A 25975-nucleotide genomic window follows, 5' to 3' on the forward strand; every position below is an offset into this window, starting at 1 on the left:
ATACAACAAGCAAGAACTGACAATGAGATTACCTGAACTTGCTGCTTTTGTTCCTATCAGTACATATACTCGACCAGCAGCCTGAGCTCTTCCTCCATCACCACCACCTCTTGGATGAAACCTTCCTGCTTGTTGCGGTTGACCACTAGCTCTTTTTCCCAGAGTACAGTCTCTCTTGTAGTGCCTTGTACTTCCACATCGAATACACCATCTACTACTATTCTTTTAAGGACAAACCGATTGATAGTGTGGACCCCCAAAAGAAAACACCTCACATTCACAGGGACGTTTGGCTGCCCAAACTGTACTGGAGGTCTTGGAGACTGACCTCTAGATCATGAAGAAGGAGGCCGAGCATAAGGAGTCTTCCTAGGACCGAGACTAATTCGGGAAGAAGTCAGCCCTCCAATATTCTGTTGTTGCTTCTATTGTCTTTCTACTTCAAGCGTATTTTTCTTTAATACCTTGGCTCTTTCCACCAAAGAAGGAAACGACTTGATGCACAAACTGGAGATCAACAATTTAAGATCCCCTCTTAACCCATTTTCAAACTTTCTACACGGTCACTCCTCATATATGGCCATTGTACAAAACCTCACTAGGTGTTTAAACCTATCAGTATATTCAGATACAGTCATCCCTTCTTGAACCAGTTCGAGAAATTCCACCTCTTTGGCAAACCGAACACTATTAGGGAAGTATTCTTCATAAAACTTCTTGAAAATTTCCCAAGAGATGGGAGTACCACTGCTCTCTAGTAGCATCCTCATGCTACTCCACTAGTGACTGGCCTCTCCAGTCAGTAGGTACTTAGAGAATGCCAACCTATTGTCATCTGGACATCTCTTAGCGTTGTAAATCCTTTCCATGTCGCGTAACCACTGATCAGCGGCGTCTGAACTACATTTACCATCAAACTTGGCCGGATGATGTTGAAGAAAACTCTCCAAACTCCATTCGAGTTGATGACTAACAAAAGAAGTATCTCTCTCTATGTGAAAATGATACTCATAGAATTTCAGGATGAATGCCAGCTTAGCAATATCCATATTCATACTTTACAATTCAATAACCCTCCACAAGACATTCCACCTTAGAATTCTCTTCCATAGTTTTGAAAGCATAATTCTCATAAATTAACGTAAACAATGATTTGTTAGTTATATTTTCACTCATAAGACAAAGAGAACCTGTGAACGTTGGAGACCGGACACCTTCACACTACCCAAAAGATAGGATCAAACGGTCCATAATAGATACAACTGAAGAAATTACCAAACGTAAATATTGGCTGATTACTAGAGAAAAACCGACTATTAGGAGCTTAGCCTAACCCTAAGAGTTTAAAACGAACGCTTAAAAACTTAAACCGAATGCATATAGCTCAGACCGAGAGCTAGTACAAGACCGAGCACTACTAAGAACGAGCGTTAGTACATGACTGAGCACTACCAAGAACGAGCGCTAGTACAAGACCGATCACTATCAAGAACGAGCGCTAGTACAAGACCGAGCACTACCGAGAATGAGCGCTAATACAAGACCGAGCACTACCAAGAACGAGCGCTAGCACAATACCGAGCATTACCAAGAACGAGCGCTAGTATAATACCGAGCACTACCGAGAACGAGCGCTAGTACAAGACCGAGCACTACCGAGAACGAGCGCTAGTACAAGACCGAGCACTATCAAGAATGACCAACACACCTAAGACCAAACGTTCAACATCGGTAACACTAAAGAGAACTAACCCGGTTAATGACCGAGCAGGCCGATCGCTATGACTACCGAATACTACTAACACCGAACGCTAAACGTAGTACGACTAAGAACGAACGTTAATACCAACCCAAAGACTGCCGAGGTCAAAAACAAGTATTTATAAAACTGAACGTCAATACTAAACCGAACAACACTAAGTTAAAATATCACTGCAAAACCGAATATCGCTAAACCTGATTACATGACCTAACCGAGCGTTCAACAGTGAGCGCTCTGCTTTCTACATAATTCTACAAAACTTCTCAACCAGTTCACAGGTCTCAGCAATACACAAAAATCAAGCCAATATCAAATTATTCACACATGCACACATTCAACCAATCATTTCAAACATAAACAAACATAATTAAATTACTAACTTCCCTTATCTTGAATAGACCCGACACTTCCTATGCTTCCACAGTTTTGACTAACCAGCAAGCAACTTTTAAGGCAGCCTACTAATTTCTGATCGGTGAAAAGGAACCGACCAGAGGATCAAAGACAGAAAACAAATTCAGAGAAGTAGATGATGAACACATGCAAGCTGAACAGTGCTTGCATGTATCAAAAAATACAGAAACTTCCACTACAAGAATTTGGGTTATTACCGAAGGATTATTACCGAAGGCCAAGGGACCGTCGGTACATAAGTTTTTTCGACGGTCAAAATCGGCATTACCGAAGGGCATGGTGAAGTGTAATTACCGAAGGTCAAAAGAGCATTACCGAGGGGTTGTGGCCTTCGGTAAGATGTCGACACCTTAAATTAAGTAATTGGGGGTATTGTAATACCTCGGCCCTAATTTCGTAAGAGAAGACCCTATTCCCTCTCTGCTATCGTCCCCAATTTCGTGAAAGGTGGACTTTGGTTGTGCTCCCCCATTCCCCCCTGTTCGTTCTCGTCCCCAATTTGTGCTTCCCATTCTCTCCCTCTAGCTTTTGCTTGAGTTTTTTCTTCCTCTCGCTGTCCCTTTCTCGTTTGTCTGGTGGCATTGTGCGGGTAGGGTTCGATGGTGTTCGAGCAGTGCGTTGGCATTGCCGTGAGGAGGGTGGTCCGTTAGTTAGGGTGTGTGCCAAGGCACAGAGAGGAGGTTGCTCCCGTGACGTGAGGGCGACTGTCGTTGTCAAGGGAGGCTATCGGGCTTCGACATTGAGGTATGTTCTGTACTGGCTTTTGGATTAATAAATTGGGACAAGTTTTCGTTAATATTATTGGAAAGTGGAAATAAAATGAAAAGCAAGTTATATTGAATTGGTTTAGTGAAATGGGAATAGGAATAACAAGAAAGAAAGATGCAGATTAGTTGGTAGAAGAGTGATTCATGTTGGTTTTAGGAAGGAACAGATGCAGTATAGTTACCAATTGTAGCATGTTTAGATGGCTGAGTTAACATAGTATAGATGAGAAGCAACGCGCAGAGGAAGCAAAAGAAGAAAGTGGTTTTGGTATTCACGTTTACTACTAGGTTAAGAGTTAGTGTGAGATACAAAGAACGTAGTTTCTCAATATATAGCTATTTATAGTGATCAAGCCAAAAGCATAGAAGAGTGCTGAAAGTAAATGATAGGTCTTGGTTCAAGAGAGATAAGAAAATGGAGTAAATGATAGGTTCGAAGGGAAGAAATTCCCTTCTCTAGAGGACAATCCCTGTTCTGAAACAAAATACAGTCCACCCACAGAACTACAACACCCTCCTCCTTAAAAGATAAGAACTGCCTTACTACCAATTAAAACTTCCCCTAACTGATGTTTAAACTCCTCCTAACTACCCCTATTATAACCACTTCATACTAACTTCTATTTATTATTTTTTTGAAACAATATAACTATTGAGATCCTCATTTGAAAGATTCATCCTGATCTACTGGCTGATATTGTCATAACTAATATGAAGCATTTGCCTAAGACTCCCCCACCACTGTCAAGGATTGGGAATTTACCAGCAACACGACAATTAAACTCTCAAGTCAGTCAATCACATGTTATAGCAACTTCTGTTCCAATAAATTCTGTCCAATTCGTGTCTGGTACTGGCCAAGCTGTGTTGCCTTCAACTACGGCCACTGTTATTGGCACTAGTTCATTGTCGTCTGACACTTCTATCTTCAGTGACCTGCCTGCTGATTCTAAACGTAATCCTCGGCGGGTAAATCTTGCATATGATGATACTTTATAAGTAATGAATGATATTATATTAGTGTAATGATTTATGTGTAAGAAATCACTTTGTTGCTTGTAAATTTCCACTACATATGTGAAGTAGGTTATCTTGTCAACTTTGGTTTTTGTGAATCTAGACATTTGTAAGATACATCATAGATTGTAAACAGGAGTGGCACAGTGCACAAGGCTCCCACCTAGTGGGGTTTAGGAAGAGTGTATGTTTGCATTAACCCTGTGAGTGGAGAGACTGTTTATTTGAATGGCTAGCCTTGAATCAAGAAACAATTAACCATTCAATTCCTTGAAGGCTCAACCTCATACCATAGATTAACCATGGAATAACTGTCAGTGCTTGTGCCACTCAAGGTTTGTACTACCAATCAAAATCATATATAGTATTGTATTTGAAGCTCATGAATAGGATTTTACTTGGTGTAAAATGTGCTGTAAAGTATGTTTGGGAACATGATAAATAGATATAGTCTATTCTTCAAATCTGCATACTGTAGGGTGGTGTGAATCTTGCTATTGTTCCAATGTATAAAGAATTTATAAAGGGAGACTAGTTGGTAAAGTAGAGTTCTGTTTTATCACCTGGGATGTTTTTATAAGTATTGCTTAGATACAAAACTGATCTTAATTCTTGACTCAACTTTTTTAAGTACTTTTTCTAACATTTTACAAACGTTTTTCTGAAAATTTGTTTCTGTTGTTTAATTTCTTTTATAGACTAATTGATCACTTACTGATAGATTTTCAGGGACATGAACTTGTACTGCATGTTTTGTACCATCTGCACTCCCTGATGATATTCGATTCAGTTGAAAATGCTTCATCTTCTGCTGTTTTATATGAAAAATTTCTCTTGGGAGTGGTATGCTCAAAATTAGTTATTTGGTCGTAATGAACAATACTTTTCTATCTTTTTCTTGTAAATGTGGGATATACTACTTCCTTGTAGGCCAAAACTTTATTGGACTCTTTTCCAGCTTCAGACAAGTCTTTTAGTAGACTTCTTGGTGAAGTTCCACTTTTGCCTGAGTCGTCCTTGAAGATTTTGAATGATGTCTGCTATTTTGATATTATTGGTCATGATGGAAAAGTTATCTGTGACATTGAACGTGTGACTCAAGGCCTTGGTGCTATCTGGAGTTTAATTTTGGGGCGTCCACAAAATCGCCAAGCCTGCTTGGGAATAGCATGGAAGGTAAGATGTCATCATGAGACTCTAAATGCAAAATATATCATTTTGATAGTGTATGATATCTTATTTATTTATTTATAGTCATCATCTGTGGCGTATTGGAGGCTGGCACTCAGTCTCATGGAGTTCCACAATAATAATTTGAAATGAAAATACTTGAAGGACTAAATAATTTGGGATGAAAGCAATCTGCTAAAAGTACGATAATATTATTTAGCGCTTAAAGAATTTAAAGTGATAGTATTCACTATACTCCTTCCATGCAACCATCTAAGACAACTTTTCAGCTAGCTTAATTAATTGTGTGCCATGCGTACACTATATATATGTTAAATGCTAGGAAAAGTACACATTAAGTTGAAGGTGTGTAGAACATAGTGGATTTAATAGCACTACAGAGTTGAACATCTGTCTTTATCCATTGTTCTCAATTTGAAGCAGGAATTATTATTTAAACACAGTTTATTTGGTTTGTATAAAGTAATAATATATCCATCCGCTTCACAATTATCACATATTGTCTGGTACTTTTGTCTCTACTGAATAAGTGAACAGAATGTTGTTTATTCCTAATAGCATCATAGTATGGGATTTGTGTATCTGGGTTTTAAAGCTTTGACTTATTTCTGTGCTTTATTATCTTAACATCTACTGGTTGAGTTACAAAATTAGTTTAGCTTTTGATTGATTCTATATATTGATAAGTCTAATGTACAATGATATTATACCATTAATTGTGTAACACTAATATCAGTCTTATTTCTAATTAGAATCTGAACTGATACTCCACGAATATTGTATATCCTGTTTTACAAGTGTATCACATTCTTGAAGGACATTGCAAGTGATGGTTGCTTCAGCCTTGGTATGTTGGCCCGTATGGAACCTACTTTGCGTGAAAAGAATGTCTAGATGTATATTATTTTAGGAAACTGGACTCCTTGGACAGGTGTTGTACCTTGAAGCACATGCTATTGGAATCTCAGCAACCGGAATTGGTTGCTTCTTTAATGACCCTGGTATGATTCTTTGTTCACCACTGCTTTGGGTGCTGTGAGCAATGATTTAGTTGAAGAGAGTGTGGAAGGTGATGACCTAAGGAGCAGAATCTTGAGGCTAAGGCTCCCCAAGCGAAGTGCCACAAACATTCTTCAGAAATGGGTCCTTCAAGGGAATCCTGTTACGCTCTCTCAGCTTCGAGATATTTCCAAAGAGCTTTGAAGATCACAAGGGAAAGTAGTGCAATTGCTGTTTGTTTTGTCATATCATGCAATATGTATTAGATTCGTTTGGTTAATTGTAGGTGTAGTGCATTAGGAATTCAATTTTGCACGTTGCTATTATTCGTTTGGATAAGTGCAGATTTTTCAGAGAAATAAATGAGCTGTTATAGTGAATTGGAATTTGCCTTGTGATAAATGAGTTGTTATAAAGAAATAAAGAGAAATAAATGAGCTGTTATGTGTTTTTTATTAATTGGATAAGTGCAGATTTTTCAGAGAAATAAATGAGCTGCTGTTATAGAGAAATAAAGAGAAATAAATGAATTGTTATGTGATATTGTCTTTCGGTAATTACCGAAGGCTTTTGGCCCTCGATAATTACCGAAGGCTTTTGGCCCTCGGTAATTGTTAGCGACAAGGGATTTACCGAGGGCTTGATGGCCGTCGATAAGCCGTCTGTAAATGCCCATTTCCGACGGCTTCTGGCATTTTCCGAGGGCTTTTGGCCTTCGGTAATGTCTTTCTTTTTTGTAGTGTTCAAAGAACGAGTGAATTTAACTTACCAACTCCAAACATCAACTTGATTGGTGAAAAGAGAGACTCTTGCCACCAGGGAAAAACTCAGGCACAACCTGGTTGATGATCAGAAGAAGGAAAAGGTGAGAGTTTGTAGAGAGAATGAGGAAAATTTTAGAGAGAATGATGAGAAAATAAAACTCAAAAATTTGGAGAGAAGAGGTGCATACAAAAAATGGTTCGAAGTTTTGAAAAGTTTATTTATATACTACCGTCAAAAACCGCTTAGTCCAACCAGCTACTTACACCTAGATTCCATTTTTATCTGAATTTAATGGTCTGACAATCAGTGTCTCATTTGATATAAAAAGTTGGATAAAAAAATTATTGTCTCTTGCATTTTCTTTAAATTAAGAAAATTCTAAATTTAGTGAGAGAAAAGATATTGAAATTACAAAAGGATATTAAAACGTTATTAATAAATAAACTATGTAGTACAAAATATAATTAGTCAATTAATGTTTAAATAATATGTACGCATTTTTTAAATACTAATAAATATTTTAAATTTTAAAAATAATAATTAAAAATATAAAATTGAAAAAACAAAAAATATATATAATTATAAATATAATTTTAGATAAAATAAATTTTAGTTATAAATAATATTATGTAATTTTTTTATTATGAGTAATTATTTAAATAAAAGAATAAATAATTCTTTTATAATGAATAATTCGAAGAATGTAATTACTAAAATGATAAAACTGAAAAACAATTTTCTATTGTGAATAATTATTTAAATTTAAAAAATAATAATTAAGAGAATAAAATTGGAAAAAAGAAAAGCATTAAAGAGGTATATATATATAGTTATAAATATATAATTATAACTTATATCTTTTTTAAAATTTAATATTTTTTCTAAATTAACCATTTTTTAGATTTAATAATTTTTAAAAAAATAAAATATTTTTTGTGATAAAAAAATTACATACAAAACAAATAAAAATCATCAAAACTTTTAATTATAATAAATAATAATGTTATTATCTTTTGTTACCATAAAAAAATGCACATACATATGTACCAGTTATTACTAATAGAAATACATGTTATGTGCACATGTGTTATAGATAATAAAACATAATAAAATTACTATAATTATAAAAATAAATATAAACAATTTTTAAAATTTTATTATAGTTAATTTTTATTTGTTTTATAATATTTTTATTATATGATTATTTTAACTTAAAATTTTAATTAAATTTAAAAATGATTAAATAAATTAATAGTTCAAATTTTAAAAAAATTAAAATATAATGTTAATAAAATAATTAATTAATTTTAAAAAATAGTTAATTAAAAGATAAGATTGGAAGAAAAAAAAAACTTTTATATAATGTTATAGCTAAAACATTTGACCGCCGCAATATTATTTTTCTAATAATAATAAATAAATAAAGATGTGGATGAAGTTTAATGTTCCTTGTGAATTGGAAGCAATTTGGTTTCTCTCTTCCCTCTATCTTCTTCTTCCTCTGTTACATTAGGGTTTTCTTTTCTCAGAGGGAACTTCCAATTGAAACACTATTTTGCAATCCCTCCATACTTTCTCGTTCGCACAATTTGTTAATTTGAAAGAAATCGGCCCCCCGAGTGGTAAGTTACCAATTTTTGTTCCTTTATATGATATCAACTTAAAGGTTCAATTTTGATCGTCTTTTTGGCCACCATTTATCACTTTGTGATTGGTTTGTTGTGCTGTAAATTCTCCCGTTGAGTTTCATTAGAAGCTGTTGGTTATGAAAAACAAGGCAATTTTCCTCGTACATGGTTTTCTGTTTGTGTTTGTGTTGAGACGTGTGTTATTTTCTTATGGTGGAGGGTGTTGTGTATGCAGAAAAATCGAATTTTAGAGGTTCTGGAAATAGGTCTAAGGGACTTGTTACTTGTGTCATGGGATAAGAGTTTCAAAGACGTTGAAGTCATTAGAGTTTGAATTGTGAAATGGGGTTTTAATTTGGATGCTCTGACAATGTAAAGAAATGTTGATTACCATCTACTAATAGTTGCTTTGTCTTTTAATGAGTTTGGTGAATGGCAAGTTGACTATATTTCGAGATGTCAGACATATTTAATTATTTGGCAGTGATTCATATTCTTGGACAGTGGTGTAAAATGTTTTTATGCTGACTAATCATTTGCACTAGATTCATAGGATGTATGACAGAGTGAATAAGAACTTGAGACTGGTGTAAAACAATTTGTATTCCAATTATTCAACAATGAATGTATTCTACTTAAGAAATTTCTGATTTCCTTTTGCTAGATCTTTGCTGTTTATGTTTACCCTCTTATGAAAGTTCTCACATTAAACAAGATGGCTAGGAAGTGGTGGAGAATGTTTCTTAAATCAATGAAGCTGAAGTTTGAAGAGTAGAAGATGAGACAAATTGATTTATTTCTTATTTGCATTGGACAATTGAATCTGCTGGCAATCTAATCATCACTTAACTATAAAGCTGTATAAATGGAGCTCATCTTCAACCCTCTGCCCATGATAACTCTAAGCTACCCCTGCAATGAGGAGAACCTTCTGCCATACCGTCACCTAAACATTTTTTTTCATTAAAAAAGAAAACTATAATAATCTATGCTGATTTCCATTCTTGGCTCTTTTTTTGGTTGTGTTTTGATCTTTTATTATCATCTTGGAAGTTTGTTGGAGAATTTATCCGTCTTTTGACATTGTTTACTGATATTATCTTCTATTTTCTTCAGTTATACATATAACTTTTTGTTTTTCTAAACTCAAATTTTGTTTTCATGTCAGCTGTCTTCCTGCCTGGTTATCAATGTTGGCTACTAGTGCTGTTACTTCTTTGCCCGTGTTACCACCAGGTAATGACGATTTATGACTTTTTGCATTTCAATTTAAACTTGTGTTTAGGATAAGTATTGAAGAAATTACAGTTCTCATCACTTTATTTTGCATCTGTTTCACAATTCCTGCACATAGAAGTCCTTGGACCAATATTTGTATACTTTATAGGAATGTGAGATTTTGCCAACAAAAGTTCTTAGGCTGTGGTGGTGTGACCAGAGGTCTAGATTGAGCAACCTGCAAACAAAATTGATGCATGTTTCACTGCATTGTTGGTAGCTTTATGATCCAAGCATTAACGTATCCATGTTTGAAATCCGAAATTTTCAACATATCACTTTCATGTAAAAATTTCATCTAATTTCTTAATTACACAATGGATTGGATTCAGTGTGAGGTGAAGATTTAGTACAGGTTGTCCTATTGTCCGCATTTGTGTAAAATGAACTGCTTTCATATACATTTGTTCTCTCTATTTGTATGGGTTACAGTGATTAATGTAACCCTTTGCAATCCCTAATTGAATTTCATTTCTAACAGTGATTGTATTTTTGCTAACAGTGAGAAGAGGTGGCCACCACAATGAGCAGAATGTTGGTACCTCATTGAGTTTACCAAGACTATCATGGACAACTAATAATTCAAAATCTCCTAGTTGTGCACAGTTTCCATTTGGTACAAGAGCTCGCTCTCCTCAAACAGCAACTATAATATGTTCTGCAGCTTTGGTAATGTTCTTTACTTTCTAAAGTTCATCTTTGATTCTTTTGACACTATTAGAATAATTCCTGTTATATATCATCATTAAGGCTTGTCTGCTAGACCATTAATGAGTCGTACCTAGTTTTGTACCTAGAGGTCTAGTGCAGACTCTTGATGTTCCATGTACTCTTGTGTTTTCAATATATATAGAAGATAATGAGAGGGATCAGTTAAGCCCTCAAGAATATATTTTATCAGTTTTAATCTCAAGTGACACATTCCATAACGCTAACTCCCCTAAATTTGATATTTTTTCATATGGAACTTGGTTTTGTTCAGACCTACTAGGCATATAAAGTCTAACCACTTGGGGAAAACTTCATTTGAGGCAACTTCTTTAATGGCCACTTGGGACATTTTGGGAACATGGAATAAATGACTTTTAAAAGTCACGTTGTATATTGATTTTCATTTGTATTTGTGGCATTCTACTTTAAGGCATTAAATATCATACATCAATGTGCATCCAAGGTTTACATGCTTTGATGTGTTATCTGTCTTTGGTCTGAAAATATCTAAGTTTAACCATTTCTGTACTTTTAGTCCCTTACCCTGTAGACATTTTTCATTCTATTATTTCCCCATTTTTATCCTAAGAATTTTTAAAACAATTTACATGTGCTGAGATTTTATTTTTGTACACACGCATAATTATAATAAAAAAACAATATTTGATAGATCATCCATTTACTAGCATCCTCTGATATGTGCAGAATGCAAGATGTGGTGCAGAGCAAACCCAAACTGTTACTCGAGAGGCTCCTACAATTACTCACATTCCTGGTAATTGCTGAGCCATCATTACTGGTTTTTTGAGTCCTTTTAGTCAGGGCATATCCCTTCTTGTTTTGCAATTTATTTGTCTATTTTTAACTAATAATTAAGGACCTGTTCAGAGGAAAAAAGTTTAGCTTCTTCAAAGCTAAAATTATCTTATATGTGAGTTATAAGTCAGAGTTTGGAAAAGCTTACCTGAAATGACTTCTACGAATTAACTCATTATAAACTAACTTTACATTTAGTTTATGGAGAAACTTATCCAACTTTTCCTTTTTACTTTTTTCTCTAGAAGTGCTTATGGTGAAGTTTCTCCAAACAAGCCTTTATTGCCCCTTCTAAAAGAAGTACCATGCTTCCTAACATGGAAAATTGAGCAGAAGTCCTTTAAAATAAAGTTAACTCCGTTGTAATTTGTGCTACATGTTATCTGTTACGTGTAGACTCTTATTCCCAAGCATGTTCTAGATTGCTCATCCTGGTTTAATTCAATTTTCAGGAAAGGAGAAGTCACCACAGCTTGACGACGGAGGAACTGGATTTCCACCTCGTGATGATGATGATGGTGGTGGTGGAGGCGGCGGAGGTGGAGGCAACTGGTCTGGTGGATTCTTCTTTTTTGGGTTTCTTGCTTTTCTTGGTTTCTTAAAGGATAAGGAAACCGAAGACACATACGGGGATGACCGAAGAAGGTGAAGAAGAATAGGTCACCACAAATGCATGCTTAACTTGAAGTATTCTTTAATTTCCTCTGTCATATTTGCATACTATAATAGGTTGCATTGGTCAATTGAGGTTCTGGGCTTGCGTGAGATGATGTAATGCGCAGAATTTTGTAATTCCACTTGAAACTTTAGTATGTGAGGAAATGTAATAATAATTAGTATCAAATTACATCAGTATCTGATTAGCCTTGGCTTTACTGTAGTAGCTTCAGTTTTTTTACCTAAATGGAGTTTTTCATCCCTTATCTTACACAACAATGGAACCATGGAACACAATAATATAAGCATTTCATTGTATCAAATATTACTGCAATAATGCTAATTCATTCTAAATTGTATCACTTTACAAACCTGAAAATAGAGTTAATGGACACCGGTGAAAGATTCACGCAAGTAATTGTAAATTCACGCATACTCTTTTCTCTTGCATTTTTTATTGAGTTAATATTCTTTTTCATATACTAAAGCTTTAAACGGTTTTCCTGACGAAGAAAAGTTAGTGGATCTTAATTGGGAAACATCCCGTATGAGTATCGACTACTAATTCTCATAATGCACAGTAGATAAATATGAAATATACAAATTATCAACAGAGTTATATGGTATAATAATCATATTAACATAGAATATGTACAAGAATACATAAAGGATTACACAAGTTTTTCAAAAACTAAATAACTATTAAAGAAACATTTAACTAAAACTCCAAAAGATCATTCCAGAACATCTTCGACCTTTACCAAAGACATGTTAACAATTAATTTATTATCTGTTTGGATTGTTTACACCAATCAGATGATCATTACAAAAAAATAATATAAATATAAAGAATATGAGATAAACTAATATTAAAAAAAATTATAAAATAATTTAACATATTACATATTAGTTCAATATTTATAATATTCTATAAATCATATAATTATATAAACAGTTAGCTTAAAACTTAGTTATCCGGGTACATGCTTTGACATAGAACTTCACTATAGATGTGTATCCATAGTAGTATTTATACTCTAGAGAGTCATAAACATAAGGGTTATCATTCTACTATTCACAAGGTTAATCTCTTACACCTGAAACCAAAAGTTCAGGATAAAGACTTATCATTATCTTTCCCACCCCATACATATCTGTATGAGTTGAATGGTAGTATATCAAGATATTTACTTTTTGAATTGTCATATGACAAAGCATACACTAAACAAAACTATAACCAATTTCTCCTTGAATTGGTTCCAACCATTCTCAAATGAACATCACAAATCAATTATCACATTAGCATTCACAAAAAACCCTTTATCGATTATAAACTAATAAAACACACGAGTTTAATGTTAGATTTTGTTAATCTCATTAAACGTGAATATTCCAACGAGATCATCATTGAATCTCACAAGCTTAATATATCACAAATATCTTGCCCAACGAGATTATTCTTGTCTAGTGAACACCAAATCAATAACTCTTTAACTTTGAGCTCGTCCAACAATCATATTTTCGCCTAGCGAAGGCCAAGTTAGTGAATCCCTTGACTTTGTTGGTTTCGCATAGCGAGTAAATCTCGTATAGCGACAACTAAGTTAGTAGTTTCCAAACTTTAACCTCGTCCAACGAGAGTATGTTTGCCCAACGAGTCTGCATAATTCTGCAGAACATACATTATGCATATTTAGGACTTACTAGCCTCTACAATTCAACCAATCTTAAGATGACCAAACCAAATTGTTCTTAGATCATATACATTTCAACCATACAATCCACCTCAAATACAGACTTAAATCATTCAATCATAACAGAGTTTCAATCACATTGTTTTTAAGGCTAATTCAAACTTCCTAATTCAACTCAACAGGTCATATTTCATTAGACAATTCAACTGCCATACAAACATCCATGCATGACTGAAAAACCTTAGTCAAGGATCCAATCACTAGAAGTATGGTCAAGCAAATCCAAGAAGAGTCATTAGTGGAAAGTGAAATCAAGCTCTTCTTTTCTTAGGCCATCATGGAGTAGAATAAACTTAGGCCTTGTATTTTGGACCAAATAGAATAAAGTTTTAGTCCACCTAAGTCAACAAAGGCCAAGGCCCAATGTTGACCAAAGTGGGACATCCAAAAGTTAGAGTGGGGCACAAGAAAGGGTTGTTCAAAACTTTGAAAGAGTGGTCATGTGTCATACTCACATTGGAAAGGATTTCTCATAGGTAGTGGTCACATCATTCTCCTAACGAAAAGGATTTTTTATACTTGACATTCTCCTAATGGAAAGAATTTTCACTTTATTCTCCAAGCTAGCCAAGATTGAGTTTTTAGGTTCAGCTTTTACAATTTGGAGATACCCTTAATCTATAAATAGAGGTGTCTCTTACTCTTATAATCACCTTTGAATTTGAGTAAAGTTATGCTGTCATTTTTGTGTTATACTTATCTTAGGTCATCAAAGGCTAAAGTATCCTGTGTGGTCTCCTCTAGCCACCTTCATCTAAAGAGTAGAAATTAATTTACTTTTTTACAGAAACTGATCAAGTAGACTTGAATATCTAATCTTACGAATCACTCAAGCGATCTCGTCTAATAAATAGGAAGTCAAAAAACTTAGACAAATAATAGAAAGTCTTCAAAAAATAGTTGTGAAAAAATAGTGTGTATTTAAATAATAAAATTCATTAATAAAAATTATATTTATACATTTAAAATTTTAATAATAAAATAATTAAATTTTATTATTTAAAACACTCTCTTCCCTCTAATACTTGATTTTCTAAATTCCTACAAATTATCTCATCATAGTAATAATGATTCTTCTTATATTATTTTGTTATTAAAAGTACTAATGATGATAATATTATAAAAATTATTACACTACTAATGATAGCACCATCTCTATTTAGTCAACTTTTAACCAAGACAACTCACTACTATATGAAATTATTCTTGTTAATAATCTTTGATGAAATTGTGCTTGACGTCAAACACACTTTCAATTAGAATATTAAAATACTCAATTAAAAATATAAAAATAAAAGTTTAATAAAAATACAATTAAAAATAATCAAATTAATTAAAACAATTAATTAAGACTAAAAAAGATATAATTTCTTTAAAGTGTTACTTTTGATCGCTTTTAGTTTAACGGTAAAAAATGAGTTGCTCGTTAAAACATCAAATTGATACAGAAAAAATGAAGAAAAAGAACAAATGAAAGATGTTACTGAAATAAGTGTCTCCACAAATTCTTTAAATTGAGACAAAGCGAATGCTGCAAACGGTTGATAGTTGATTTTCACCAGATTTTACACATTTCAACTGATTTTCATTATTTTCCATTCCAAGGCTCATCTGTATTATATATATTGCAAACCAGTTTCCGTGAAATTTCAATACTTCTATTTCAACAAGTTTTTTCATAGAGAAAAAACAAACACTTGAAATAGAAAATTATCTTAACTTTTTCATAACTTAAAATTAACAAATAAAAAATCATTTTTTTATAAGTTTTATTTTTCTACCTTACATATAAATTAAAAATTCATATAGGAAATCGTCATGAAGAAATTTGTGGAAACAGCTCTACGTCTTATATGTCCCTTCCTTTCCTTTGAATTATACACACAAAAATGGTCCACAATAACAATATTTACCATGGTTCAATTCTGCACCACCACCACCACCATTTCAAACAAAAAAGTGAGCTGCTATTTAGAAATGCGCTGTCGCAGTACATATAAAGGTCAGGAATAAATCAAATATCTCGGTTTTCTAGCATGCCCCCCAGACACTAATTAAAGCCTACTAAGACAATACGAGGAAAAGAGGAACAAAAAGTTCTAAGCATTAAAATCCTTTGTTAGCTCATCTTGTTGGCCTAGTCCATGTTGTCTCCAAGGTGATGGTGTTACCATAATAAATCTGTTTTGTACTATCGTCCCAATAAGCCTGAATACCAAGTAAAAATGAGTAAGACAAAATGACTCAGTTTCATGGTTTATAGAGAAAATGAATAAGGTTCGGTGTATAGAAGTTATGGTTATGACTTATTACTATTTGCTTAAGAAACAAGTTTACTAGTAGTTGAAAACACTCAAGAAAAGTGGTTACCCCAAGTTAGCTCAGTTGAAGAAGAAATATAAATTCTGTAATCAGAAGTGCTTTTAACCCATCCTTCTCAAATCAAATTTCTCTCTAGAAGTGAGGACAACAGATATTGCAGCAGCATACTGAATGCGATTGTTTTAAAGAGTGCATTAAAAAGGTTAATGAAAACATACCTGCCAATTACTTGGGAGACCCTTGGCGAGTTCAGTCAGATTTGGCTGTTGTTGGTTCTGCTTAATAGCATCTTGCGGTTTGCTACCAGATTCTTTTGCTGCTTGTGCTCTCTTGCGTTTGACCTTCTCTCGCCTGAAAACAAGAAATCTAATTATTGTGCAAGATGGACAGGGGTTAATGTGAAATTAAAGGTTTCTGGAGTTCCATACCAATCACCACCAAGAGGCTGAAAATTAGCATTATCTTTGGCCTCTCCACTTGCAATTTGCTTGGCATGCCACTCCTAAAATCAAAGGAAATTGAGAGACAAAGATCCCGAAGACTGAAACGTTTAATGAAGGTAAGTTCCACATGCAAACCTCTATTTCCCTTTGGCGCTTTCTTTCTAAGGCCTCATACACACTGTCAGGTTCTTCCTCTTCTTCAAGCATCTCCTCTTTAGCTGCCTTCCACTAATAACAGAAAGAGACCAGAAAGGTCAAATATTAGAAACTAATATCAATTTCACATTGAAGAGGAAATAATACAGCAAATGAAATAAGAAAATCTACATATTTTTATTTTAAAAAATCCTACCTTGTCTACCAAACTTGAAACTTTCTTATTAGACTTTAACGAGGATCCAACTGCAACTGCTCGCTTCCTAGTGCGAGCAACTGAAAACAAGGAAAAATAAGAATCAAGAATGGCAGGATTGCTATTTATCATATAGCTTCACGGGCACAAACATCATTCAACAATTACATTTCAAATTTAAAAGGATGAACGAATAAAAACAATTAGGAAGAAACTGTATGCAGATGCTTGAAAAATAAATAAACCTAATTATCAAGAATACCAAAAATGCATTGTCTAAGAGTGGACAATTTGAAAACACGAATTAACCTCTCAATCCACAAATGGAAAGGCGTGCATACAAATAAACCACTCATTACCGTCAGCCAATACAAGGAGGGAGGAAGAAGGTTAAAACGACACTACCAAGTACTTGCAACTGAATATAGTCAATTATTAAAAACAGGATATAATACCTAATAAACCTAGGAATGTGTTCTAGAACCCTTAGATTGCGAACAAAACCAATCAGCCTCTCAACTTTACAAACTGAATTTGAAACAGGATCAACCAACCAGTAACACTAGACTGACTCTTGCTTGACATCTGTACCTTTAGATTGGGCTTTAGAAACTACTGATGAGGCATTATTTTCTGCAGCAGTTTCAGAAGAAGCCGGAGGTAACGAGACACCTTCATCAACTGAAACAGTTGCAGGTGCCTGGATACTAGATGAGGTGGACGGAACATCACTAGATAACCAGTTGGCCCCACCAACACCAGAACCGTTAATATTGATAGCAGGTATGGGCTTTGAACCAGCTCCTGAAAAATTAAAGGAAACCACATTGATTTAAAGAAATGTTGGAATTACTCAGAGTCGGACAGGAATATTTACAGTAATAGAAAAATAGAAATTGCGTCACTATCATATGGTACCAAAACAAACCTACCATCTTGAACATCATAATAAGCAACAGTGTCAGTTGGATTGATCATAACTTGAGGATTTTCACTATACATGTTAGGAATCGCGCTATTATAGTAAATCTGTGCAGGGGGCATAGCAATTTGTCCATATATATTACTGCTTGGGACTTCAGCAGCTGTCTGACCATAATATTCAACAGCAACACCAGGATAAGATAGAGTATACTGGGCATAGGAAAGGGGCTGCCCTGTCTCAGCATAAGATGGTAGAATACTATAAGAAGGTGGTAGCGGATCACCAGGTGGAGGAGGCACCTGATCATTATCTGGCGGTGGTGGTGGAGGCACATGCTCATTATCAGGGGGTGGAGGAGGAATCCATTCATCATCTGGTGGGGGAGGAACAACAAACTCACCCTCCTCAAGCAACACAGAATGGTAGTCAATAGGAGGATTCAACTGAACCACTTGATCTATTTGCACAGAATCCTTTGCAACAGGCACATCCATGACAGCAGTATTGTCTGAGGAATTCATATCTTCGACTTCCATATCAATATCCATATCAACATCTTCACCGGATACATACCCATGTTTATGAATTGGTTCCTGGGGATTTATAACTGCTTCAACTTTTGAATTAATATCTACACATGTTTCCATATGACTACCAGGAGAACTAGACGATGGAACATGCTGACCATTGGTAAAAAAATTATTGTTGATATCTTTTACAACTACAGCTGAACCATCAACCTGAGATCCATGACAAGCTTCAGAAGTAAGAAGGCTCCCTTTGCTCTTACTTTGATCTACCTCATACTCATGTTCCATACCATTCAGTTGGTCCCCCAATTCTTCACAGACAGGGACATTTTTATCCTCAACTTCATCATGTGAAGATTTACCAGTTTCAAGCAAATCATCGTTGATTAAACTTTCAAGCAATTTTATCTTTCTGTCAGAATGCACCCAGAAAGGAAGCAAAGATGATCCGTGTGAAGCAAGAAACCTAATATCAGAGAGCCTAATCTCAATCTCTAGCATGTACTTTGACAGGAATTCCTGGCCTTGAAGATTTTCCTTTGACCTGTGCAGTATTCTGTTAGTTACTTAAATCTGGAACTGGAAGAAATAAGCTATGAAACAAATAAATAATCAAACAAAATTCTGAAAATAAATAATAAAGAGCCGCTAACGTTATATACATACTTTTTCAGTGATTCCAGCCTCTCTAACAAACTCTCACACTGATTCACAAGACGAGAAGGAAAATCAAGGTCCACTTGCTGTTCTTCAACACTAAACTTGGAAACAGATGAATGATGTTCACCTTCAAATATACTCATATGACTGTCATCTCTTGTCAATTCATTACCATTAACATCAGAACCCTGATTTTGACTTCTACATTCAACACTACCTTCATTCATTTGGGACCCATGACCATACAACTCTTTATGAGAAGTCCTTGTAGCATCCAAAGAAGTGTCAGTAGTGATAGCAGCAGAAGTGTCCAGCATAACAGTTGAGAGCACACTGGAACTATCACCAACAGCAGCACCCTCCGTTTTATCATTAACAGAAGCATGAGGTATCAAGTCATTAGCCAACTGATCAGTAGGAGCCAAGACCTGGGGCACTTCCCATGAAGTTTCACCGGTTTCAGTGTTCCAGTAGTAATAGCTTTGGCTTTCCTCATGCATCACGATCTTCCACCCCATACCAACATCAGTGACAACTCTTTCATCAAAACTTTCAGAGACACATATTTGATCTTTGGAAACCATTCCATTTTCCAAATTTCCAGTAACACCGTGACTTTCATTTCTTTCACAGGATCCGGCATCAACTGAAGCAGAATTTGGCATTGCATTTTGCTGTTCGTTATTTTGAGGAACAAGATCTGCAGAGACACTGATAGTCACATCTTTGGAGCCTTCATCGAGTTCACCCTTACCCTAACAAAAATAAAACAGTAAAATATATAAATAATAAATAAAAATATAGCTTACTCACTGTAGGATTAAGCACCACCCACATTCCATAGACAATATTTCCTCAAATTAATTATGACTGGGTCAGCATTCAGGAATATCCAAATATCAAACAATGCAATGAAACGTAAAAAAGGAGTACACAACTCATACTTCTAGATAGAAGCACTAAATAAATATGAATATCGTAATATACTATGAACAAGTTAAAAATGAATATCATATCATATTATATTATATTATATTATGAACAAGGTAAACAGAATTCCATTCAAAAGAAGTACTAAAGTTTCACAAATCATAAGCCTCAAATTAAAAAATTAAAAAATTCATATTACAGCATCAGAAAAGTGGACCTCAAGCAAAGGACGCCAGAAAATAAAACAGTACAAGAATTGAAATTTTATAAAATTTGCTAACGAATGATAGACACAAAAACTTGTAATTCATAGCCATTAAGAAAACAGGATATCACTCTCTCAAATAACAGGAGCATACAATTAATCCATAAAAAAGCAATTCAAATATAACACTAACATTGAACCAAGCCAAGTATTGGTGGCACACCCCTCCTTACCATTAGAGATTTAATCTAGAAGATTATTAAAATCAAGAAATATCAATTTAAGCACTGCAAGGAAAGCCACAAAAATGAAGCTCAGACATATATCTAGTAGGTCATAGAATACCTCTTCATTGAGCACAGGGCTTTGCAAATTCGCATCATTAAGCCTTTTGCTTGATCCGTCGTCCCCTTCATCATCACTATATTGCCCAAGTAGCAGCAAGGGATTTTGCGGTTCTTGACCTGAAGACAAGATGCCAGCATGTTAGAAACTACAGAAATGCTGGATTATTGACCATGAAACAGCAAGAGCCTTAAAAAAACTATTAAAAAAGGTGTGCTACAATTGACAAGACAAAAAGCAACTCAAGGATGAAAAATAGATTCACAAGCATTTTAGCTTGTATAATCTAAGTCACCTGTTACAATGGGAAATGTCAGTTAGTCATTAAGAAAATAAAGTCAAAAATATACGAACCGATAAAACTTTTTACCGTCTGAACCTCAGTAATCCCTTGATGCAGCCAAAGGGGGGAAAACGAGATTACGAGTCATTCATATTTCAAAGTGGCAGGGCCGACGTCATCTGAAATGAATATTCCCAAGACCACACAGCAGCCCTACAGTCTGCGAACAGTTTCTTGGGGCAAACAACAAAACATGTCTTGTATATATAGATCCATATTTCCACCAATTTAATGTTGAGCACTCATGTCCTCTAAATATAGTCCTTTTGAGAAAACTGACAGAACCCACCTGAAGACGAGGGTGAATTGGGTAACCCATCACGATGTTGAGAATCAGTATCTCCTCCAGCATCACCATGTAGAGTGGAGCCACCCAACTCTCCTGGAGAGGTATCAGATTAAGAACATAGCATGACAAGTAAAGAAATGTATTAAAAGCCATTTCCATAATTTGATTCTAAAAAGAAAAAAACCCTGGCATCCTCTTTGACAGGTGTACTACGCTCAACGCTCAAAGCATAGCTTTTCAAAATCAATAATCTTCTACAATAAAATATGTATTGTGCATAGTTCTACAAGTCATGCGCATTCCAGATCATTGCACTTGCGCCAATTATTTTTCAGACACATCAAAAAATAACTAATACATGGATAGAAACTAGCCAACAGATAGCGCCCAAATATGTGAAAACTCTAAACTTCTTATTTCGCTTAAGACAAAAAACATATGTAACAACCGCACACGCCTAATTTCAACCAACGACAATGTGAAAAAAAAAACACGTGCGAGAAACCCCGGAAAGCATGAACAATACAGTCTGGTGAGATAAGACAAGTATCATTGTAACATGCATATATCAACTCATTCCAATCTCGTAACAATAGACTAACCACGAACAAGTCATACTACAATCACTTCCAGTAAAAAATAAAAGAAAAAAAGTAGAAAGCAAAAATAATACAACAGGGAAAAGATCATAGAGACATTGAAATGGATAAACTATCTCGTTCGAAATTCATGTACAAATCATATTACTTTCATCCTCAATTAAACTCTAACAAAACCTTAGAAAACAGTAATAGTACAAATTTAAAAAAAAAATCATAATCAGCAAAGATATGGACCAAAATTAGGGTTTTCGAATTCGAACTAATAAGACAAAGATCACAGAATAAAAAATTGAACATTCAAACGAGAGGTTATAGGAAGCAAAGATAGTGACTACCAGAGGGTTCCGCAAAAAGATCGAGTTTGACTCGGCGACCGGAGTTGCTGAGAGCGGCGAGACGACGCTCTTTTCTCTTCCCCATTCGATTCGCTCTTCGAATTTCGATTCAACAAACGCCCAGTGGAGGAAACCGAGCTGCAGATTCTAGGGTTTGTTTGCAGTGATTTTTTGCTTTTTAGTCTCAGAAGAACCAAAAACGAACAAAGCAGATGATAACGAATCGGGTCACTTGGTACGGTTTCAAATATTCGGGTCGAGCAACTCGGATACGGTTCCTCTGCAGTTCCGTGCCAAGCTCGTTAATACTTACAGTGTCTTCATATTTGAGCGCCACGTGGAAAAGTCAAAGGTATAAATAATATAAATCATTTTAATACACTTATTACTAAAATTATTTTACTTTCAATAAATACATTTCATTTACTACACTTATTCTTTAATTAACAATATAAATTTTAAAAAATATTAATTAATAATATATTATCATCTGAGAAGATATATAGTTTTTAAATAAAATTATTAAAACTGCAAATAACTTGAGATAAAAGTAGTAACATTTTCTTTTTTTCTTTTTATTTTTGTGTGATATTGAGGTTTGTATTTTTTTATTTCATTAATATATCTTATCAGGTTTAAATATACTTTTTAAATTTTAAAATATTCTTAATTTTGGTTTTTAATTTTTAATTACTTATAACTTTATTCTATAAGACTTCTGAGATTTATTATCTTTTTCTTTTCTCTGTCTTCATTATTTTCTTAAGAAACTTTATCTTTTTAACTTTTATCTTTCCATGTCTCTTTTAAATTTCTTAGTTTAATTAATTCATATCTATTATCTATTTCAACGTCATATCAATGTCATATTCTGGCATGGAGTACACAATGATTAAATGACCAATCTTCTTTCAATTAAAATAAGTTTCCTTTTCTCTTAAAATCATTAAATTTATTTTCTTATTAGTATGTGAATTTAATGTTGGATTGATTAATTAAGAAAAGTGGTTTTTTCAATTAATTTAGTATTGAAGTTTTGTTTTATTTAGTTCTGTTAGCTTAAGTCTCTATCATTTTGATATTCACCAACTTTTGTATATTTATTACTTAGTATAGAAGTCACTTTTAAGGGAATTTTTCTTTGATTAACAATTAATAATATGTTAAATTTAGAATGTTTGTTGAAACTCAATTTGACTTAATGCACATGAAACTACTAAAAAGTTGAAAGCAATTTTATAAAAATTTTATAATTTTGAATTTATTAGTTCTATATGTTTAAAACAGTATGGTTAAATAACAATCATTTTTAGATGTTATTATTTTGTGAGAATTATTTTATTTAAATAAAATAATGTTAAAAAACCATAATATTTTATCAAGAGTGTTACATTTCTCCATAAAAGATTGATCCCCTTAATGAAGGTTTCAACAGATTTTTTTTTTCAATTACAAAATTTAATACCCTTCTTGTTTTCTTTTTTTCTAACATCAATAATTACCTTAAATTGCCTAAAAATTGACGTTTTTGTTCAGAAAAAGTGATAATTTAGTTGAATGCTTCTATATTTATAATAATAAAAAGTTATAATAAAAAAACTTCTAAAAAAATTATAAAATCAATAAATAAAACTATTAGTGGTGGATTATGATGAATTCACTCTTATTATCTTTTATTATCTTTTTAAATGAATTAGGTGAGTCATATTTAATTCGACCCACATTAAAATAAATTATTCATATGATTATCCTTTTCTAATATCATCATTGTATTTTAATTCAAATATTTTTCATTGAGTCACATGGCGGTTGGTGATTATTTTTTCTTCTTTATCGTATTAACTAATTCTTCAACTTACATTATGTCTATATTGTGTTGGAAATCAATTATATCTTGAAACAATCATATGATCCAATCCTCCAAAAGATTTCAAACAACACAAAGGTACAAGATTTTCTCTTATAGCATCTTGCAAATTAATATTTTAATGTTAAAATCAAGTTGGTTTAAATAATTATGATTATGATTTATTTGGGTAGAAAAAAAGGGTTTGATAATTGACCTACCCTTACTTAGGAAGAAAAAGAAAGCCTTTGTGGTTGTAAAGTGTTGGTTGTAAGACTAATAGTTGCTTCTCCTCAGGAAGAGATGTTCCACCTACCCTTGCTTAACTCCTCCAATTTTATTCAACTTTCAATTTCAAAATATTTACCTTTTTATTTTAATTTTTCATGTACCATCTAATAAATATTTTTGTATTGAAATGTCTATAATTGACTAGTAAATTTTCGTCTTCACTTCTATTTGAAGATGCCTTATTGAAATTTTCTCTATATAATATTAGAAGCTTAATTTTAATATATTAATTGTATGAAGTTTTGTACATTGTGTATTTAACTATATAGCACTTTCTGGTTTTCAAGTAATTGTCACCGTATCTAATTATTTAATATTTAATTATTGATTGGTCAAGTTTTATATATATATATATATATATATATATATATATATATATATATATATGATAACAAATAATGAATAGATTTTAAAATATTGAAATTCATTAAATTCATAATAATGCGGTATTATTTGAAAGTTTTACATATACATAACATTTGTTCAATTTTAATGGTAAAATTATTTTGTTATATTATGGTTTAGTTAATAATTTGTTTCTTACATTTAGTTATATGATATATTTTTGTTTTAATGTGTTCCAACATAGTTTAAATACAATCAAATTGGTGTTAGCGTCGTGTATAAAACTGTGTTATCTTCTACATTAAGTTCTTTTAGTTTTTACATATGACATTTCTAAATTTTGACAAATTGCCAAATATACTATTAATCAATTTAACAAAAATACTTAATTGATTTTATTAAAAAAGTATTGAAGTTCAATTGAGTGAAAAAAAAATTAAGACAAAGTGAATTATAATTCTAAACATAAAAACCAAATTATTAATTAAGCCTTAAATAATTTATGCAATTATTTTAACTAATTTTAGTTATAATTATATTCATATATAATCAATTATTTTAGTTTAATAAACATTTTAAAATGCATGAAATAGACAAAGGTTTGCTCAGAAAACTTCTTTGAATTTATTTCGCTTTTAGCAGAGTAACCTATATCTTGTTTGTTAATAACCATTTTCTGGGATCCTAGCACAGCCTCAAGATTGGATTTTCTTAGAGTAAACTTGGATAGTGTACTGATTAAGTATTTAATTTTCTCTAGGTGTGCTAGATAATCAGTGCAATCTTGAACAACAATTTTTATTTCAACTTTAGCATTCTTACCAAATTGTAAAGCACTATCAAGTTCAGTTTTTAGACATGCATTATCATCAACCAGGTTCCATATTCAAAGTTCCTTTTTTCACTATTTAACCGATTAACCTTGTACTGTAATCTCATAGCTTCAGCATGCAGTTATTGAAAAGCATCCAATAGTTGATAGTACTTGCCTTCTACAGGCTCTTCATTAAGATTGTAGCCACTACTTTTTGAATTCACTGAACCAACCATTAAACATAGATTTGACTCTTCTTCTAGACTTTGATCATTGTCACTTGAAGAGTTTTCTGAATCATTGTCTTCTCAGGCAACAGAGGTTTTCCTTTGCATGTCCTTTCTTCTGTCTTGATTAGTCTTCTCATCAGACCTTTGTTTAATCTTCAAGACAAGACATTCAGACTTGATATGGCCTTCTTTTCCACATTCATAGCATGTAGGAATCACAATCCTCTTTTTATTGTCTCTTGAGTTACCTGCAAAGTCAGAAACAACTTTTATAGATTTCATAAATTTAGAGAAATTCTTTACCATCATGTTCATTACTTCCTGTTTAGGTATCTCTGAGTACGAGTCAGTTTCTCTAACTGGTTTTCTTAAGACATTCTTGCTTGTAGTTTTGAGGACAATGAAGTGT

General features: G+C 33.3%; 2 protein-coding genes across 5 annotated transcripts; one reads left to right on the top strand and one right to left on the bottom strand.

The window, feature by feature from the left end:
- The first annotated feature begins 8352 nt into the window (after positions 1-8352).
- On the top strand, positions 8353-12211 carry LOC108341891 (protein YELLOW LEAF 1, choloroplastic). The gene is made up of 5 exons (XM_017579557.2): positions 8353-8537; positions 9712-9779; positions 10324-10490; positions 11238-11307; positions 11801-12211. The coding sequence occupies exons 2-5, from the start codon at positions 9734-9736 to the stop codon at positions 11995-11997; spliced, it is 480 nt and encodes a 159-aa protein (XP_017435046.1). The 5' UTR covers positions 8353-8537; positions 9712-9733; the 3' UTR covers positions 11998-12211.
- A 3389-nt stretch (positions 12212-15600) lies between these two features.
- On the bottom strand, positions 15601-22305 carry LOC108343219 (uncharacterized). 4 transcript variants are annotated; one of them, XM_052878645.1, is made up of 11 exons: positions 22041-22305; positions 21104-21196; positions 20472-20590; positions 18998-19746; positions 17809-18875; positions 17468-17680; positions 16877-16956; positions 16660-16752; positions 16510-16583; positions 16300-16432; positions 15601-15967 (listed from the first exon to the last, which is right to left on the bottom strand). In XM_052878645.1, the coding sequence occupies exons 1-11, from the start codon at positions 22123-22125 to the stop codon at positions 15884-15886; spliced, it is 2790 nt and encodes a 929-aa protein (XP_052734605.1). In that variant the 5' UTR covers positions 22126-22305; the 3' UTR covers positions 15601-15883. The 4 variants fall into 4 exon arrangements, with proteins under 4 accessions (XP_052734605.1, XP_052734609.1, XP_052734606.1 ...); XM_052878649.1 differs by having other exon boundaries at positions 20851-21196; positions 22041-22095; XM_052878646.1 differs by having other exon boundaries at positions 20842-21196; positions 22041-22095.
- Between the last annotated feature and the right edge of the window lie 3670 nt (positions 22306-25975).

The sequence above is a fragment of the Vigna angularis genome, chromosome 6 (genome assembly GCF_016808095.1).
Source record: "Vigna angularis cultivar LongXiaoDou No.4 chromosome 6, ASM1680809v1, whole genome shotgun sequence".
Lineage (NCBI taxonomy): Eukaryota > Viridiplantae > Streptophyta > Magnoliopsida > Fabales > Fabaceae > Vigna > Vigna angularis.

Excerpts from the sequence above, each read along its gene's own strand:
- LOC108341891 (XM_017579557.2), top strand. The coding sequence starts at position 9,734 with ATGTTGGCTACTAGTGCTGTTACTTCTTTGCCCGTGTTACCACCAG. Across the intron at positions 9,780-10,323 it reads TTTGCCCGTGTTACCACCAG|TGAGAAGAGGTGGCCACCAC; the intron begins GTAATGACGATT and ends TTTTGCTAACAG. Across the intron at positions 10,491-11,237 it reads TAATATGTTCTGCAGCTTTG|AATGCAAGATGTGGTGCAGA; the intron begins GTAATGTTCTTT and ends TGATATGTGCAG.
- LOC108343219 (XM_052878645.1), bottom strand. The coding sequence starts at position 22,125 with ATGGGGAAGAGAAAAGAGCGTCGTCTCGCCGCTCTCAGCAACTCCGGT. Across the intron at positions 18,876-18,997 it reads AGGCTGGAATCACTGAAAAA|GTCAAAGGAAAATCTTCAAG; the intron begins GTATGTATATAA and ends AATACTGCACAG. Across the intron at positions 16,957-17,467 it reads TTCTAAAGCCCAATCTAAAG|TTGCTCGCACTAGGAAGCGA; the intron begins GTACAGATGTCA and ends CCTTGTTTTCAG.